Raw genomic sequence first — 19,076 nt, 5'->3', positions numbered from 1 at the left:
CATTTGTCCTCAGACGTTGCTGTAGATCTGTGCTAGTGCTTGTATTGTTCCTTGCCACATGATTTTCACAGCTGAACTGATGTCTGGCTGGAGATGTAAAAGTATTAATACTAGCCCAATTTTTTAAAAAATACTCTTCATGAACAGGAACAAAAGAGAAGGCTGATCTTCATGAATTACAGATGCAAAAAGAAAGGAGTTCTTGGGACTGATTTATAATGTTCTTTCAGATTTAAATAGGCATTCTAGTAAATTAGGATTGTTTGCCTTGGAACAAGTGAGATGAAATTGTCTCTTTGCCTTTAGCAAAAGGGACACTACCACTTTGGATGTGGCTTGATTTTGAAGTTTGTATCCAGAACTAACTGAAACTACGGTACATCTTCATTCATATGCAGTTATTTAAAACACTCTCTTTCTTATCCCAATTGGCCCTTAAGTTGTTTGTTTTCTTATGTTTTGGATATGTCAGATAAATAACTTAATTATGTTGCTGGTAACTTATTGCAGCCTTAAGCGTAGTATTGCATTTCAAGTTTAAGATTTAAGCAGACATTCTTCACAATAGTTGAATTGGGAGCTGCATCTTTAAATAATCTATTATGTTAAATCAGAAACTCTTGGAGATGATATCAAAATCAGTAGCACGTTGTGTTGACTGTTCTGCACTAATAGAAACTAAGGGTGTGATTATATTGCAAGCTTTTAAAATTCCCCATTGAATTATATTATCTTCTTACATACAGGTGAATCCTTGATTTTTCCTTTAATTTGTGTTCTTCCAAAATTTTAATTGAGTTCGATCAAACATAAGCTTCCCAGATCATTTTTAATACAACTTGAGTGCAACATAGGCTCACCTTCTAAGCCTCTGGAATTAATTTATTTTGTAAATTATTCAAATGATGGAATCTTATCTAGAATAGATATATCGGTTCAAAAAGCAATACAAACATCTGTATGGTACTTATGAAAATAAAAGTGGTTTTTTCCCACCTTCTTACAAAACTAATTTTACATAGTACTCTTTCCGCAGAGACACACGTAATGGCAATTTTTATTTAGGGGTATTTCCTAAATGAAATCCAATCACAAGCAATTATGCATTATTTTTCCTCGTAAACAACTGTCATTAAGTCAGCTTAAGTCAGGAACAACCGTGTAGACCTGGACTGAGTATTATTGATCTTGAAGTGACATTTGAAAATTGTATTTCTCATTTATTGAATGCATGGTAGCACTGCAGTCCTGTCACACACTAGAATCTATTATACAGCCTATCTTCTCATAAAGCTGTCCAGAGATAGGCCTAAAAACACTGGGTGGAGGAAAATTGTCTGTATTTTCACTAGGAGGCCAGTGGATAGGCAGAAGTTTTCACTCTTTCTTAAAGGAAGGAATTTCAAGGTAATGTGAAAATCTTTGTCTATTTAGTGTTTTTAAGACAATCTGTTTTTCTGTTCTGATTTTTTAGTGAGAGAAACCCTTTTCTGCAGATACAGCATGTCAACCAGCCTACATTTATTTTTATATTACATGCCACCTTTTTGTTGTATTGATCCATTATTTATTGCCATTTACTGCCAATGTGAATCAAAAACATCAAGTTCTCCTTTTTTATATATATACAAGACATTAAGATGTTTGAAAAGTATAACAAACTGGATGTTATTTATTAACATATTATGAAATGTTTTGATCAAATATGTGCTGGTCTATTAAAAACATTTTGGAATGTGAATTATGTTCCTGTGAATGTTTTTACTCCTTTATTTTCCTCTGTAGATGCTTATGATGCTGTATATAAATAGATTTAATTAATATAGAAAACATTTTTTGAGATTATACCAATGATTAGCTTAGTGTATCAAATTTATTATTTTTATAAATCCAGCTAACTCAAATTTATGTGAAACACAAAGCAATCCTTAAGTTTCATCTAATTCAGAATCATGAAAAGTTAATCCAGTTTAAACATTCCTCTAACTGCTGTGTTTTATGCATGAAGATGAGACTTGCTATGCGATCAAAACGATGGAGACCAGACAAGGTTTCCTCTTCTGTCTTTTTGATGCTATCAGGAAATAACACTTTTATTCAGGTGTATCAAGAGTTCTTTTTTTTCTTTTTGTAAATCTGCAGTAAGCCCATTGAACTGTGAATAGTCTGAAAGATCTGTATATATTAAAAACTTCAAAGAACTCAGTCCATTTGATTTGTATTTATTCTTTGTGGAATAAAAGTTTGAAGATGTGGAAGGATAACAAGATGTACAGGTACATCAAACATGGAAATGGTCAATTTGAATCCATTTTCTTTTTAAACAAGCCCATAAAAGTCTGTGGTGATTAATCCCTCTCTACAATTTTCTGAATTTATATTCTGGGAACCTCCAAATGACAGTTCCTTGTTCAATTATTATTTCATGTAATTTTAAAATATATAAAAAATGATGCTGTCTTCTATCTATAGCTTTCCTGTGCTTTAACACTTTTTTTAAAAAAAATATCTTCCTTATGAAATAAAGGTTGCAATTTAACCAATGTCCACTGGGTATAAATGGTCAAAGCAGCAATAGATTAAATCAATATAAATGAAGTATTAATTCTTCTTCACAACAGTCTAACTCTTGAATATTATGCTTTCTGCAAAAAAGGGAGAAGTGAATGGACTGTTTTTGTTGAAGCCACTTCATTTTGTCAGGAGACAAATTATGCTGATGAAGTGCTTTTCTTATGTAGGTGTGGATATTTTAGGCAGGGAAACATTCACAAGCATATGTAATATTCATATTACAGGACCAGTTTAAAAAAAATCCCAGAGTAAAATAGCCGTAATGTACAGATGGTACTTAGAAATAGATCAAAAAGTATAAAACGGGCTTTTATAATTCAGGGATTTATTCTCTACAGCAGCCAATGGTAAGACTAGAACCAACCAATGGAAGCTTTATAGGGACAGATCTAAATTTGAAATAAGGAGGAATCTCCTGACTCTCGGAGGCATTAATACATTGAACAACCTGTCCCTTTGAAGTACAGGGAGATCAGTGGACATTTTAAAGAGATGATTGAACAACTATTTGTCCCACACTGGACAGGGGTTGGATTAGAAGACCTCCAAAGTTTCTTCCAACTCTGAGTCTGTTTACTGAGAACACTCATCATCCGAAACTTAGTGTAACACTTCAAACTGATGGCATTGCCACATTAAGATCTTCACACTGCTCTAGAAGTAATCATTTTTCTTTCCCTGTCCTATCATCCTCTTCAACTGGGAAAAGAAAAAAATCTCTTTATGCTTTTCTAAACATTTTGATCATGGGTTAAACTGCTTTTGAGGAATCCAAAAGAATAAAAACTGGAATTTCATTTCCTGTGCCATTAAATATTTTTGCATAGGTATAAAAATACCAAATTATTTCTAAATATCAGCACGGGAGAACATAAGAATCAAAATATTCTGTTGACATGGTGGCTCAGTGGCTAAGACACTGAACTTGTTTATCACAAAGATCGGCAGTTCAAATCCCTAGCATCGCATAATGCGGTAAGCCCCGTTACTTGTCCCAGCTTCTGCAATACTAGAAGTTCTAAAGTACATAAAAATGCAAGTAGAAAAATAGCAACCACCTTTGGTAGGAAGGTAAAAGTGTTCCATGCGCCTTTGGCATTTAGTCATGCCGGTCACATGACCATGGAGATGTCTTTGGACAGTGCTGGTTCTTTGGCTTTGAAACAGAGATAAGCACTGCCCCCTAGAGTTGGGAATGACTGGCACGCATGTGCGGGGGAACCTTTACCTTAACCTATTCTGTTGTATGTTAATAAAGCCCTGGGTGATTTTTTTCCTCAGACAAGGTTCCCCACCCCTCGACAAATTATCCCCCAAAACAAATACTTCTTAAAATTAAAACCAGACATAAATTTATATTCCTTGAAAACTCTGAGATGACCGTAAAGCAAAAACCAGTTCATTTTAGTCCCAAAGGTGCTTTTTCAAGAGGTAACTAGAGTTTCTGGTTTTTCTTCAGCTCTGGCTGGATGGTGGGGAATGGAGGATTCATTCCCCACAATCCAGCCAGAGCTGAAGAAGCTTCTTGGATGAGAAGTGAAACATCTTTGAAGAAAAACCAGTCCAGTTGCCTCTTGGAAAAGCACCTTTGGGACAACCGTGACCTGGATGACTGAGAATCTCCACAGACAATTCATTTTAGCTTGCAAATTCTCCTTTCCTACCAAAAAGATGCTCAGACAAAAGTCAGACAGCTGGTTCTCAACCCAAGGGCTTGGCTGCACTTTAACAGAATAACAAGAATAACAGAGTTGGAAGGGACTTTGGAGGTCTTCTAGTCTGACCCCCTGCTCAAGCAGGAGGCCTTATACTATTTCGGACTTTAGTTCTGTCCTCTAAGCAGATGCTAGATCCACAGTGATGGCTGTTAACAAAGCAACCTGCAAATACAACACCTGATTTTATACTTTTCATGTATTATTACCAGTTGCATGATTGTTAAGTTACAAAACTCCCCCCCCCCCCCCCCCCCGACTTCCACAGAACAGCAGTTTTATCTGTGGGCTGTCAGATTCCTGAATGTGAAATAACGTCATAAATACATAGTACGATGGACTTGCAGGGCCGGCGCAATGTGTAACATGTTCACACGGGTGCAATAGGACTAGGTGTCTGTTAATATGATTTATTGGTTTAGGGATTTTCTGTCTCCACTGTGTGGTGTTGGGGGTGGTGATGCACTGAGGGAGCTCAACCAATCTCACTATAAATATCTTGTGCACTGACAAATAAAGTATTATTATTATCAAAGGTACTAATCAGAAACTTTGCCAAAGACATAACTAAGCCAGTACAATAATACCTACAAATGATAAAATGACAAAAAAAATCGTATTTCCTTAGGTAACACGATCTATCATGGAGAGCACCCGAGAGAAACAAACAATACAAGTAGAATTTATTTCTATTTTCTGTCGCGGTGGAGAAACAAGAGCTTCCTACTGAGAGAATTCCTGCCTCAAAACCAATGGAAAGGAGGACACAAAAAAAAGCCCCTGTGAGATTTACTCGCAAGCTGGTGCTGTTCGAACACGAAGCAGCCCATCCGAAAGATCTCATCTCCCGAAAGATCTCACTCGATCCCCCCAGATCCCCGAAGCGGATCTAGGGATCATCTAGGGATGGGGATTTGGGGATTTTTGTTACTGTGAAGCAACTTCTTCGCGTTTCTCCGTCTTTTTCCTCCCTCCTTATGGGAAGGGGCAGGCGTTCTCAGTGGACCACGTGAAGAGAAGGCGGAAGAAGCTCTCCTTACACTCCGCCTCTGCTGCCTCGAAGTCCGGAAAACGATCGTGAGAATCGCCCCTTCAAGGAAGGAGGCATGGCGGGGATCAAAGGTACGAGCCGTTCCCCCCATTTCTCTGGGAGGGATTGTCTTGAGGAAGTCGTACGTTTCTCCTCATAGCGACCATCGCTGGGGCAACCGCATCTCTTCCCCGAGAGATCCCAAGATCTCTTTCCCTTCCCCATCTTCTCGCCGGCTACTCAGGCGCTCTTCGTAAAGGATTTTTAGTTTGGACGGCTCTTTTTTGCTATTCTGCTGTTGCTAGTGGTGGTGTCGCTTTCTCCTGCACCCTGCCCGGGGGTTCCCCAAGGACATTACAGTCCCGCAGAAAACAGAGATCAAAGGAAAGGAGGATCCTCCCTCTGTCGTGCTTATTCAGCTGGTTCACGGGCAAGTGCACTATGGACCTTTGGGTGCCAGGCAAAGTTTCTTTGGTGATTTCTCCTCTTCGCCTAACTGGCTGGAGAATTCTGGGAGTTGAAGTCCACAAGTCTTAAAGTTGCCAAGTTTGGGGATCCCTGCTGTAGAAGCACTCCCTACCGCTCCCTTGCCTCATCTCCGCAGACTTTGGGCCATCAAAATCACTAAGACCAGTCTGTCCTATTTCTGTTCCACTTTGCAGAACTGTTTCTGTTCGTGGTATAATTAAAAAAACTCAAGCCAAAATCTAAGAAGAGACGTTCCCAATCAAGAAGGATAACTTTTTGCAAGCGTGGTCAAAGTTTGCTCCTTTGATCATCTGTAGTAGGTATGGGAGGCAGGATTTTTTAAGGAAAATATGAAATCATTCTATATGGTCGTTAACAAGATCATTTATGTCTCTGCTTAGAACTTCCATGATGCGTGCTAACATTATTTTTAAAGAATGTCAGCAGCCAGTGATTTTATAATTATGTTCATGAGAGTTGGTTATTAAAATTGAACTGAGTGACATTCTTTTTTATTTCCACTTTTACAGCTTTGGTTGGTTTATCATTCACTGGAGTCCTTGGTTTGACATTTCTTATGTTGGGATGTGCCTTAGAAACATATGGGTAAGAACATATTACTTTGAGACAATATCAGTTCTTTGCTATCAATCATGTAAATTCTGAACACATTTATTTGGCATAAAAGTTTATAAATTTAGTAGAGGGATACAATTTAAGTAGTAATGGTGGGATTAATACTTGGAAATGGTATGAAAAAAAGAGAAAACTGAATTAGTCTGGCAAAAACGTATCAAAAACAGTGGATTGAATAAATGCATTTCATATGTGGATCAAAGAGGTGGGAATTGGGGAAGCAGTACAAAGTGACATATATACTGATAGTGCTCGGCTTAAAATAATTCATTTAGTGACCAACATTACAACGGAATGGAAAAAAGTGACTTAAGATTTGCATTTACGACCATTGCAGCATCCCTATGGTCATGTGATCAAAATTTGGACCTTTGCCAACTGGCATGTGTTTATGATGGTTGCAGTGTCCCAGAGTCATGTGATCATCTTTTGTGACCATCTGACAAGCAAAGTCAGATTCACTTAACAACCAAGTTACTAACTTATCAACTGCAGTGATATGCTTAACAGTTTTGGCAGGAAAACTCATAAAAAGGGCAACACTCATTTAACAACTGTCTCGTCTTAGCAATGGGAATTTTGGGCTCAATTGTGGTCGTACATCGAGGCCTACCTGTATTTATCACATGTGTTGAGATAGATATGTGAATGTGTACAGCTGCATTTTTGTATATGACTAAAGAAGTTGATATTGCATATGCATTTATTTTAAACTTCCTTAATCTCCTGTTCTTTATCATTCTGCAGTACCTACTGGCCCTTATTTGTCTTGATATTTTATGCCATATGCCCTATTCCTCACTTCATTGCAACAAGAGTAAGCGATGATACAGATGCAGCAAGCAGTACTTGCAAGGAACTGTCATATTTTTTCACAACTGGAATTGTGGTCTCTGCTTTTGGACTTCCTATCATTCTTGCACGTGTTGAAGTGGTAAGTCCTGTAATAAGACAATGAGAGTTTACATGTATGCCCGTAGAAGTCTTGCTGTGTGGAAAGATTCTTAACAAATGATTTCTGTTAATTAGCACATTTATAACATTGTCAGTGAAAACATTGTATACCAGGTTCTTGATGATAAAATAGGATGGGTTCTGAAAGACATTCATTCCCTTCATAAGTGACAGGAGACATTGCACAAATAATAAAGATTTCATGGTTGAAATTGTATTGCTGAGTTCATATTTTGTGCTAAAAGTATGGTTTAACAAATCACAACTTCAACCAAAAACCACAACATGTAAATCATGGTTTGAAAGTGATCATAGCTGGGTTTGTGATCAGACAATCAATACATTTTATTGAGAACAATATAACATTGCTTCAGGCAATAAGAAAGAAAATAACATACAGTATTAACAGGAAAAAAAATGACTTTCTGCTGTTTCTTGTAATATTGCTGTGTCTGGCAAACTGCAAAACAGAATTGTATCATTTGTTACTTTGAAACTTCCTCTGCAAGCAAAAGTTCAGTTAAAAGTTGTCTAGATTTTTGTATTAAGGAGGTGCCGTAGATAATCATCATAGTGTATGTAGTACAGAAAAACGGGTTACTATTTCAGTTCTGTTCCATGAATATTTGCTAAGAATTGGGAGGAATTGCTGAAAGGATGATATTAAAAAACGCAAGAATGAAAATTCTCTGATGCTTTTGAAGAATAAGTTGTTTGAGATGTTTTCTGTCTACGGATTAAATAACTAGTTCCTAGTTAGTATATTTGCAAAGATTCTATCTTGATGAGCAAAACTAGTGATATGTGAATCAACCTGTTTTTCAGCAGTTAAACTCATGCAGGCCCCACCTATGGTTTATTGCATTTCATTACTTGCTAAATCATATACCATGACTTGTTGACTACAATGGCCGATTTCTGCATTATGCTAAATTATAATCTAGCATACCACTACAGGAAGAAGAGTAAGAAAAGTATTCACATATTTACATGATACAGTGTATATTTCTAAAGAGGTGGTGTTATTTATTTTCTTTAATTTTGGACTTTGAAATTTTTTTCCAGAATTTATATTGGAAGTTGCAAAACTTGATTTTGATATGTACTATCTCTTCCCCCCCCCCCCACACCAGTGGGAATAAGTGTACTGTATGAAAGGTCCTTGGTACTCCCTGAGCTTTGTAATTTTCTTGCAAACGTTTCATTAGCCAAACTAAATAATATCATCAGTGCACTGTATGTGTATATGTATTCATTCATTCATATATTGCCAAAAGTATTCACTCACAACTGATTCTGATTATTTGAATGGGTGAGCGAATACTTTTGGCAATATAGTGTATACATCATGTATATATGTATATAGGGGCATGGTAGCTCAGTGGTTAAAGATGCTGGGCTTGTCAGCTAGAAAGCTGACAGCCCATGTTCGAGACCCGAGTGCCCCTTGATGGGGTAAGCTCCTGTCCTTGGCCCAATTGCTGCCCACCTAGTAGTTTGAAAGCATGCAAATGCAAGTAGATAAATTGGTACTACTTCTATGGAAAGGTAGCAGCATTCTGTGTGCTTCAGCATATTGCCATGCTGGCCACACGACCACATGTCTTCGGACAGCTCTTGCTCCCACAAGAAACAGAGATGAGCATTTGCCCCTTCCCCAAATTGTACATGAGTGGATGGGGGAAACCTTTGCCATATATGTTTGCATGCATATATGCAGTATACAGTAGAACCTCTGGTCATGACCATAGTTCGTTCCATAACTTTGGTTGCAAAGTGATTTGGTCGTGACCCGAACCTAACCAAAATTAATGCAAAATTAATGCAGCGGCCACACAAGGTCACTATTTTTTGGTGCTTACAAAAAAAAAAATGACACGGAAGGGGAAATCGGCCACAGCCATGTTTGATGGCCACCCGAGTATGTGTTCATGACCAGATTCAGAAATGTGAATTTTTTGGTTGGAACCCGATTTGGTTGTGGTCAGAAGCATTTGTGACCAGAGATTCTAGTATACTGTGTTGTGTTGCTATACACAACGATAGCCCCAATAAATTTTGGTTACATTTAGAATGAATGGAAAAAGCAACATAAATAAAAATATATTTAGCATTGTTGCATTCCATTAATTTTACATATCCTATTATTCTTGGTTGTTACATTCAGTGATGAGTCTTCTTCCAACCCATTCACATTCTTCTCAACATTAATTCTGTGTACCTTTATTCATTTGTTATTTTTCAATGTTTAAAATCCTGCCTTTATTGTTTTTATAAATAACTCAAAGCAACAAACATACCTCTTCCTCCTCCCATTTTACCCACAATAATAACACTGTGAGTTGAGTTGAGCTGAGAGAAAGATTGATTTTAATGCTATTGATTTTGTTTGTCGTAATTTATTGAGTGCCCAATGGGATCATTTAAGCAATAAAATGCCCAGTAAAACAACCTAATAGATTTCTTCAGAGTTTTTTTTAGCTAGTCTTGATGATTAAATAATGGCTGTTCTTATTCAAACGTAACTATATAAATGTATCTATACTTCTCATCTTAGGTTATAGGGTTGTTTCTCAATTTATTGATTCCATTTTATTGGTGTTAATTCTTTGACTTGTTGCAGTTTTAAAATGTCTCAGAGAATATTAACAATAACACCTAATATTTTCTGCTATACTTTTGGCTGAGTGTATTTTTTTTTCTTATGAAAGATACAATAGAAGAAAAACAATTCCACAGTCGTACCACTAGAGGGAGCTCTAATTCTTTCCTATTATTACTAAAATAAATTTAGTTCCTGGTTAAAAATATAAAATGGAGAAAAACATTTTCGGACAATTTTCTTTGGAGAGGAAATGTAAGCTCTGTCATATCCATAGAGCTTAAGATTCATCATAAGAAAATAAATTAATAAGGCATAACTTGATATAATGCTGATTCTTTGATGCATTTCTAAATCTTAAAAGCACATGTCATTTAGCTTTTACATTTTACAAGTGGAATGGAATACAGAATAACAGACTTGGAAGGGATCTTAGAGGTCTTCTAGTCCAACCTGCTGCTCAAGCAGGAGACCTATATCATTTCAGACAAATGATTGTCCAATCTCTTAAAAACATCCAGTATTGGAGCACCCACAATTTCTAGAGGCAAGTTGTTTCACCTATTTATTAATTGTTGTAACTGTCAGGAAATTTCTCCTTAATTCTAGGTTAGTTTCCATCCATTGCTTCTTGCCTTGCCTTCAGGTGCTTTGGAGAATTGGTTGACCCCCTCTTCTTTTTGGCAGCCCCTGAGATATTGTAACACTGCTATCATGTCACCCCTAGTCCTTCTTTTCATTAAACTAGACATACATAAATCCTGCAACTGTTCTTCTTATGTTTTATCCTTCAATCCCCAAATCATCTTTGATAAAGACGATAAAGCACATTTATCAGATTGGTGTCAATGGCAAGCAAGGGACAATCTAAAACTTCCTATTTTCAATTAAAACTCCACTATTAAATGAGGTTTTCTCCGTACTAAGCATGTTTTTTATCCTTTTAGTCTCATAGATAAGCAGCCTCTCAGCTGTACTATGAAAAATAATTATGAAAATACCCACAGTGGGAAAACCAGGTACAATAGCACAAAGTATTTAACTCTATTTCAATTTTTGACCCAAAATATTAATAAAATAAAAATGGGGACATTGACATTTTAATATTGAAATGGATTATCTGGTTGAAATAGACAATATGTCACGCTCTGTTTTGCTGCTTGCTTTTTGGCTGCCATTGAAATGGGGAGGGGGGCATAGTATTTGGGTGTGGGAAATATTCTGTACAGGAGAGACTGTAAGAAGGGAGTTGTTCTCACCATCTACTGTGCATGTAGTGGGGAGAGGAGTTTCCCACCAAGGCCAACTGTCCGGCATACCAACCTGTTGTGACTCAGCAGAAGCTTGCTGTGAGTTGCGTCGGGATGCAGGAATAATGAGCAGCTGTTGCTCGTTAGGGTCATCTTCTGCAGATAAAAGACGGATGGTGCCATGCCTTAGTGGCAGAAGTCAACGTTCATGGTTCGTCGTTCATTGTGTGTGGTTCATCATTTCGAGATTCAAAGAGGCACTTGGATAAGTGATTTGCTTTCTGTAAACCTGATTCAAAGAGGCACTTGGATAAGTGATTTGCTTTCTGTAAACTTGGTTTGCTGTAAGAGCTTTTTGTTTTTGCTTTTGCTGTGTAACTTTTTGCCAGAGACTTTATCTACGTTTATTTTTGGGCTCACAGCCAGCTTGAGCCAGGACTGATAAAGATATTTCATTTGAAGTTCTGTCTGGCTGTCATTTGTGAATGAGCGAAGAGGGGGGTCAGAACACCAACCTGATGATGATTTTTGAAGATGTCTCCCACATGACACCTGTGGAGTAATTGGATTGGACTATGGGTTAGAGTTACCAAGGGGCGGGGTTACCAAGGGGTGGGTCATACATTGATATCTATGCTTGCGTGCGCTTTTATCTCAGATCCAGATTTGCTTAGTTTCTATTTACTTATAACCAGTAAAAGTACTCTTAATTCTGCAAAATGGAGTTGAGTGGTTTCTTTCTTGGTTATTAACTGAAGCAGCCCTGACATTAAGCTGGATCTCATCTCGCACCCATCCCGGAGCTGACACCTTCCGAGGGGGGTGCACCCAAAACCTAAAAGATGTCCCACCAGGGCAGCGATCAAGAAGAAGATATGGGAGCAGCTGCATCCTCCTGCCCTTTAGAGACGGAGCAAATGGCTGGCCTGCATTTGGAAGAACGATCCGTTAGGCCCAGGTGGACATGGGGAGTGGGACAGAAATATGACCCCGAAGAACCTCTGGCTGGAATTACTATGAGGAGACCAAGACGACAGTGGCAGCTCCACCTGTCTCTCTTCTGATTGAGGGAGAGCAACATTTTGAGATTAAAGAAATTTTGGACTCTAGGAAACAGAGAAACTGCATTCAGTACCTTGTTCCATGGAAGCATTTTCCTCCCTTGCATGCTGAATGAGTTGATAAGTCCCATGTGTGGGCTCCTTGGTCTATGTAAATTCTATTCTGCCTACCCCGACAAGCCTTGACCTCGATTGATTTTGTCCTTTTCTCCCTTTTCCCCTTCTTCTTGTGTTATGTTGTTTGTCTGTTTGTCTGTTTTCTTTTGTTTCTGCGGGGATGATGTTCTTTTCGTGAAGGAGGGCCGAATGTCAGCCTCTGTTTTGTTGCTTGCTTTTCGGCTGCCATTGAAATGGGGAGGGGGGCATGGTATTTGGGTGTGGGAAATATTCTGTACAGGAGAGACTGTAAGAAGGAGAAGTTCTCACCATCTACTGCGCATGTAGTGGGGAGAGGAGTTTCCTGTCAAGGCCAACTGTCCGGCATACCAACCTGATGATGATTTTTGAAGATGTCTCCCACATGACACCTGTGGAGTAATTGGATTGGACTATGGGCTGGGGTTACCAAGGGGTGGGGTTACCAAGGGGTGGGTCATACATTGATATCTATGCTTGCGTGCGCTTTTATCTCAGATCCAGCTTAGCTTAGCTTTTATTTACTTATAACCAGTAAAAGTACTCTTAATTCTGCAAAATGGAGTTGAGTGGTTTCTTTCTTGGTTATTAAGTGAAGCAGCCCTGACATTATACTTGGGAAACTAATCACAGAAGCATAGGCTTCTGAAGACTGAAATGTGTGTATTACATGCATCTCATGCAGGTAAAAAAAGGGCAGGATTTTGACTATCTGGTCTTGTCTGCTATTTAGTCATTTTTATCTGCCCCACAGTACCCTGGTTCAAAGTTGTTTCTGAGATATATAGTTAATAAAGTACCACTGCTATATAGACAAATACTTCTTATCTCTCTGTGATGGAGATGGGTGGATGCTAAATAAGATAGATGGATGGATGGATGGATGGATGGATGGATGGATGGATGGATGGATAGCTAGCTAGATATAGATAGGCAGGCAGGCAGACAACATGTTTCCACCAGGTCTTATACTAATTTTTCTACAAAAGATGCATTAAGGCTTATTTTCTGATTAGGTCTTATTTTGGGGGAAGTACAGTATTAAACTTGTCTGGTTGACAGTCTTAACTGGGGCTTATTTTTTGGGTAGGTCTTAAATTATGAGCATTCATCATGCTAGGACTTATTTTCTGGTTGGGTCTTATTTTTTGGGGGGGACAGAATGGATGGATAGATAGAGGCATTGCTTTGATGTAATTCATCCTCTTTATCTGTTGTCTGCCTCCCCATTTCTTTCGCTTCTCTTGTCATACTTGCCAAATTTAATAACTTTTTTTGGGGGGGTTGTCCATCATCCCTGGAGGATAAAATGCTTTTTGCTTTAACATTTTTATAGCATCTTTTGAAATAATAGTTCTTTTATTTTGCTTTTTCACAGAAAAGTAAATGTATATCTATAAAGAAAAACTTGTTTTCAGGACAGGAGTTGATTCATGTGTTGTAGTGTGTTTGATTCCATGATACTCTTCATAGTATTTTGTCAAAGCATTAATGATTTGAACCTAAGTGAGAAATCTGTCATTTTAAAAAATGTTCTTTCTAATTATGGCATCCCAAATCCATTATGTCACATAATATCTTCTCCATTTACTTGTTTGATGTGAAAACAGAACATATGTCCATGTTTCCCTTCTCCCATTTTCTCCTGCCTTTGACATCACTTTGTTTGTTAAATTGCAATTTTCCGTGACATCTGAATTAGGAAATTATAGTTTAACAAAATTTGGAGGTACTGAAGTATGAAAAACAGAGATGAAGGATCAAATACGCACAGCTTGCTCCTGATCAAACAAACAAACAAACTAGGATAATTATGTCTGAATTAATGTATCTTTGACTATCCTACTCACACTTTTCAGACTTTCTTCTTTTATAATTGCTGGCTGAAAGATTTAAGGCTTCCATTTCTGAAATTTTCCTTGAAGTATGGAGAACTGTTACGATCTGAAACATGTTTCCAAACTCTGTGGTTTTCCTATAACTACACATGTCTTATAACACATTATTACTGTATACCGCTAGATACAAAACATAATATGATGAAACAATGTGACTGACCTCTTAACTTCCCCGTTTAACAGTTTGAGGCTTGGCATATTAACATTCTTGCACAATATTTAATAAAAGTTCTTCTTTTTCATGGGGATTGTTGCATTAGTTACAAAACCTTTAACTTTGGCACAAATATACATTCTCTTTACAGAAATCATGCCAGGCCACCAATAGAGAAAAAAATTATAAGATAAAGAAAGATAAACAATGTCATGTCCTAAAATGATAATTGCTATGTTTTAAGAGTAGATTGAAATTCTTTGTTGTTGTTGTATTTTAACAAACAACTAATTAATTTCTAAGTGAGTAAAAAATTGTCCAAAATTTCTAGCCAGTTGTTAATTTTGGGTACCATATTCCAGTACTTTATTTGTGTCCACTTGTTCTCTAAGGGCCTTTAAACTATCACTCACGGGTATTATTTTCTTCAACATATAGGTAGTCCTCAACTTATGACTCCAGTTGACCCTCAAAATTATGTTGCTAAGCGAGACATTTGTTAAGCAAGTTTTGTCTCATTTTACAACCTTGCTGGCCACAGTTGTTAAGTGAATCACTGCAGCTGTTAAGTTAGTAATACAGTTCTTACTGTAGGTGAATCTGGCTTCCCCATTGACTTTGCTTGTCAGAAGATTGCAAAAGTTGATTACGTAACCCCAGGACACTGCAACCTTCATAAATATGAACCAGTTGCCAAGCATACAAATTTTGGTTATATGACTATGTGGATTCTGCAGCAGTTGTAAGTATAAAAATAGTCATAAGTCACTTTTTTCAGTGCTGTTGTAACTTCAGTCACTAAGTGAAAGGTTGTAAGTTGAGGGCTACCTGTTCATATATAACAATGGCAGCTCCACCTAATAATTTATAACATGCCAGCTTGATAATTCTTTCCCATAGCACAGGGGTACCCAGCCCCTGGGAGGTCCACTACCGGGCCATGGCCCATTCAGAACCAGGCCACATGAGCAAAAGGCCAGCGTGCATGCACGCAGCTTGACTTGTTGAGCAGTGGGCTGGCACGCATGCACACAGCTCAACTTGCACAAGCAGTGGGCCGGTGTGCATGCGCAACCCCCAGCCCATTGCTTGAGTAGGCCAGTTCCCCCCCCCCAATCACTGGGCCACCAAGCCATAAAGGTTGGGGATCACTGCCACAGCAGCTATAGGTTGGAATCATGGAGAAAATGTATGCTATCTGTCCTCCATTTGATTGAAAAGTAGTACAAATTCTGGTGACTTCCACTACTATTATGTATTATTGTTATGTTATTAATTTGTGTGTGATATTTACTGTATTTTACAGATTTGTACTGATAATAGGAAACTTCTGTTTTATGTTGTGGCTGATAGTTTACAAATAATTCTTCACAATTTGCTTTATGCTTTGGTGGATGAGCTTTCTTGTAAATTTTCATTAATTGCTCTCTTGAGCCATTCAAGGACTTGTAATTGTTTTCATGTCAAGTTTGTTTTAGAAAATTAGATGATGAGTTCTATAATGACTCCTAATTACATAATTAGTAGCTCTTTTGGTTCTTAAAGTTTGGTGTTTTATCTTAAGTGCTTTTACCATCATGATGTTGTATTTCTTTGGACTTCTCTAATGCTTAAAATAGCCTATATTTTGTATCAATGAATGAAAGGTTAATTTTATTTTATTTTCTATTTCAGATCAAGTGGGGAGCCTGTGGCCTTGTGCTGGCTGGAAATGCCGTAATTTTTCTTACAGTTTTAGGCTTCTTTGTTCTGTTTGGAAGAGGAGATGATTTTGCCTGGGAACAGTGGTAGAATTTACGGAGATATGAACCTACAGTACATATGTTATACAGGACATCCTTGATCTTTGTTCATTTACTTATTATTATTTTAGTGTATATATGGATATACTAGGTATACATGCGCACATGTCAATGCATTTAGTATATGAATAATTTGATCAGTATTAATATAAAGGAAATGTACCTTATATATTAATACCTTTATTTTACGGGATGTAAGTAAATTTCCACAGTACTGTGGGTGATGTTTTTATAATGCAAGAAAAACTATATAAGTAGGATTGTTTTATAATAATCATGGGTTTTTGAATTAGGAATCACATTTGCAATTTGGCTTTAAAGCAGAATATTAAAAGATATTAATTTGTCTTCAAGGTAAACACATCATAATTCTTCAATATAAACTGTTTGCTATTCAAAGAATCAGCATATTAAATCACTCCGGTTTCATAAAGTTTTAAGAAGAAATTGCCAGATCAACTGAATTTAGAGCAAAAAGTCATCTAGATATCCTTTTATCTTCTGCATGATTAAGAAAATGGGACACAATCTTGTGTATACCTGGATTGGATCCAAATTCTGCCACCAGTGAACAGAAAAAATACTTTTCTCCACTAGAAGAAAAGTATTGTTCCAGCAGAAGAACTCCACTTTTGCAATATAAAAAGATGCAGCATCTTGCTTTATTTCTCCTGCAATCTCTAATCCTGCTTCTCACAAATATGTTCTAGAAGATTGAAAAGGTTTTCAGAACATTGGGAGATAAACACTTGGGTGGGTTATTGGACGAGATGACCTACAAGGTCCCTTCCAATGCTCTTAATCTGTTAAATGCTCCCATGGTCTCAGGGTCAGAAAACCTGTTCCCAATTTAATAATATCTCTGTTTGAGAATCCATGTATTCCTTTAAATAAGCCAGTTTTTATAAGAAGGAAGTTGCTAAACCATGGGTGCCTATCTGGTAGTAGGTTTCATTTAGTATAACAAAGCATATTTCTGAGTAAAGATGTGCCTTATAAATATTAAATAATTAAATAATTAAATTAAATAAACACTTTGCTTTGGTCTCTGTTGCACTGTAGAAAGCTACAGGGTATTGTCTATCCCCAAATAAGTATACAATTTGTATAGTGAAATGATCTATAAGTTTAATAATATTGTAAAGTAATTATATTACTTTTTAGTAGGTATTAGACTACTGGGTTTCCCTCCCCCCTTTTAAAATCGGAATACGCTCTTTTGAAGATGAGGGAAATCTGTTTTGTTTGTTTCTGGTATAAACTTAAGTAACTCCTACGTTCCTGTGGATAAATTGTTTGAAACAAAATTGTAAGGTTCATAAAGATTCACAATAGCTTTAAGTAACAATCTCCAACTTAGTCTTCCTGCAACTATATGTAAGCAAATATGTATTGTAGTGGTTTTCATTAGATGATAGAAAAGCAAACTTCAAATTTGCGCAAGATTATTGGGGTCTAGGGAGAGAAATGCTTAAATAATTCCCAGGAATTTCTCTATGTTGGAAGATATTTTGTTTTACCTGCAGTAAGCAAGAGGTGATATTCAGCCAGTTCTGACAGGTTCTGGAGAACCAGTAGTGGAAATTTTGAGTAGTTCCGAGAACCGGCAAATAGGCTGGCCATGCCCCTGCTGCCTCCCAGCTGATCTTTTGCTGCCCTGAACAGGAGAATGGAGCTGGAAAGCAGATTAGTGGGATGGGGAGGGAATGGGCATTTTGCAGTATCCTTCCCTTGCCATGCCCACAAAGCCACGCCCACAGAACTGGTAGTAAAAAAAATTGAATCCCACCACTGCAATAACCAATGCAGTTTTGAGTAGCCTTTTTCCTTTTGAGAAACATTGAACATAAAGAAATTTACGTAGTTTAAATACTCACATCTTAACCATCCCAGAAAAGAATGTTCTCCTCCTCCTTATTCATCTCATCTCATTTTCCTGTAAAAAGTCCAAAAATAAAAAGCCCTCTGTTATATTATTATTTTTTCCTTGATGCCCCTCCCCAAAATATCCCCCCCCCCCGCCATTGGATGCCTTTCTGTATAGCCACTACATCCAACTTAATGGAAGAAACGTGCAATTCTTTACACATATGTATGAAAACTGCTTTGCTTTTGGGGTCTGATTTCGAAAAAATACGTTTCGCATTTTCAGACTTGGTGCATATAAAAACTTTATAATGATATTATAATCTGCATCATGTGAAGTACTGTGCAATATGTTTGTGACCTGAAACACATCTTTTTGATCTTTAATAAAATAAATTTTTAACATTTTTGTCGGGTATCCTGAATTACTTTGTGTCAACTTGCATCTGATTAGAAATGGCAACCAGTTAAAAATTACATTGATCTTATGTAAAGTATATGCCAATAAAAAAAACCTTCTGTAGCATTTTTTTTCGCTATACAGGAGAGAAAATACTTTGAAACATTTCAAAGTCAACTTATTTGCATTTTCCTATCTAAAATGTGTATTTAACAAGAAGTTTAACAAGTATATTCCATTTAGCAATGGTTGTTGGCTTTAAAATGATGCTCCTTTTTAATGTATCGTAAAATGGGCCAAAATTCACTTAATAGCAATAGCAATAGCAGTTAGACTTATGTACCGCTTCATAGGGCTTTCAGCCCTCTCTAAGCGGTTTACAGAGTCAGCATATCGCCCCCACAGTCTGGGTCCTCATTTCACCCACCTCAGAAGGATGGAAGGCTGAGTCAACCCTGAGCCGGTGAGATTTGAACCGCTGAACTGCAGATAACAGTCAGCTGAAGTGGCCTGCAGTACTGCACTCTAACC

General features: G+C 37.3%; 1 protein-coding gene across 1 annotated transcript; it reads left to right on the top strand.

Moving 5' to 3' along the window:
* The first annotated feature begins 5,315 nt into the window (after positions 1-5,315).
* LEPROT lies at positions 5,316-17,803 on the top strand. The gene is made up of 4 exons (XM_032218864.1): positions 5,316-5,411; positions 6,318-6,393; positions 7,171-7,357; positions 16,152-17,803. Exons 1-4 carry the CDS (start codon positions 5,396-5,398, stop codon positions 16,266-16,268), a joined length of 396 nt encoding a protein of 131 aa, XP_032074755.1. The 5' UTR covers positions 5,316-5,395; the 3' UTR covers positions 16,269-17,803.
* Positions 17,804-19,076: the final 1,273 nt, after the last annotated feature.

This window comes from Thamnophis elegans, chromosome 5, assembly GCF_009769535.1.
Source record: "Thamnophis elegans isolate rThaEle1 chromosome 5, rThaEle1.pri, whole genome shotgun sequence".
Lineage (NCBI taxonomy): Eukaryota > Metazoa > Chordata > Lepidosauria > Squamata > Colubridae > Thamnophis > Thamnophis elegans.
This window is presented reverse-complemented; position numbering and strand designations above follow the sequence as displayed.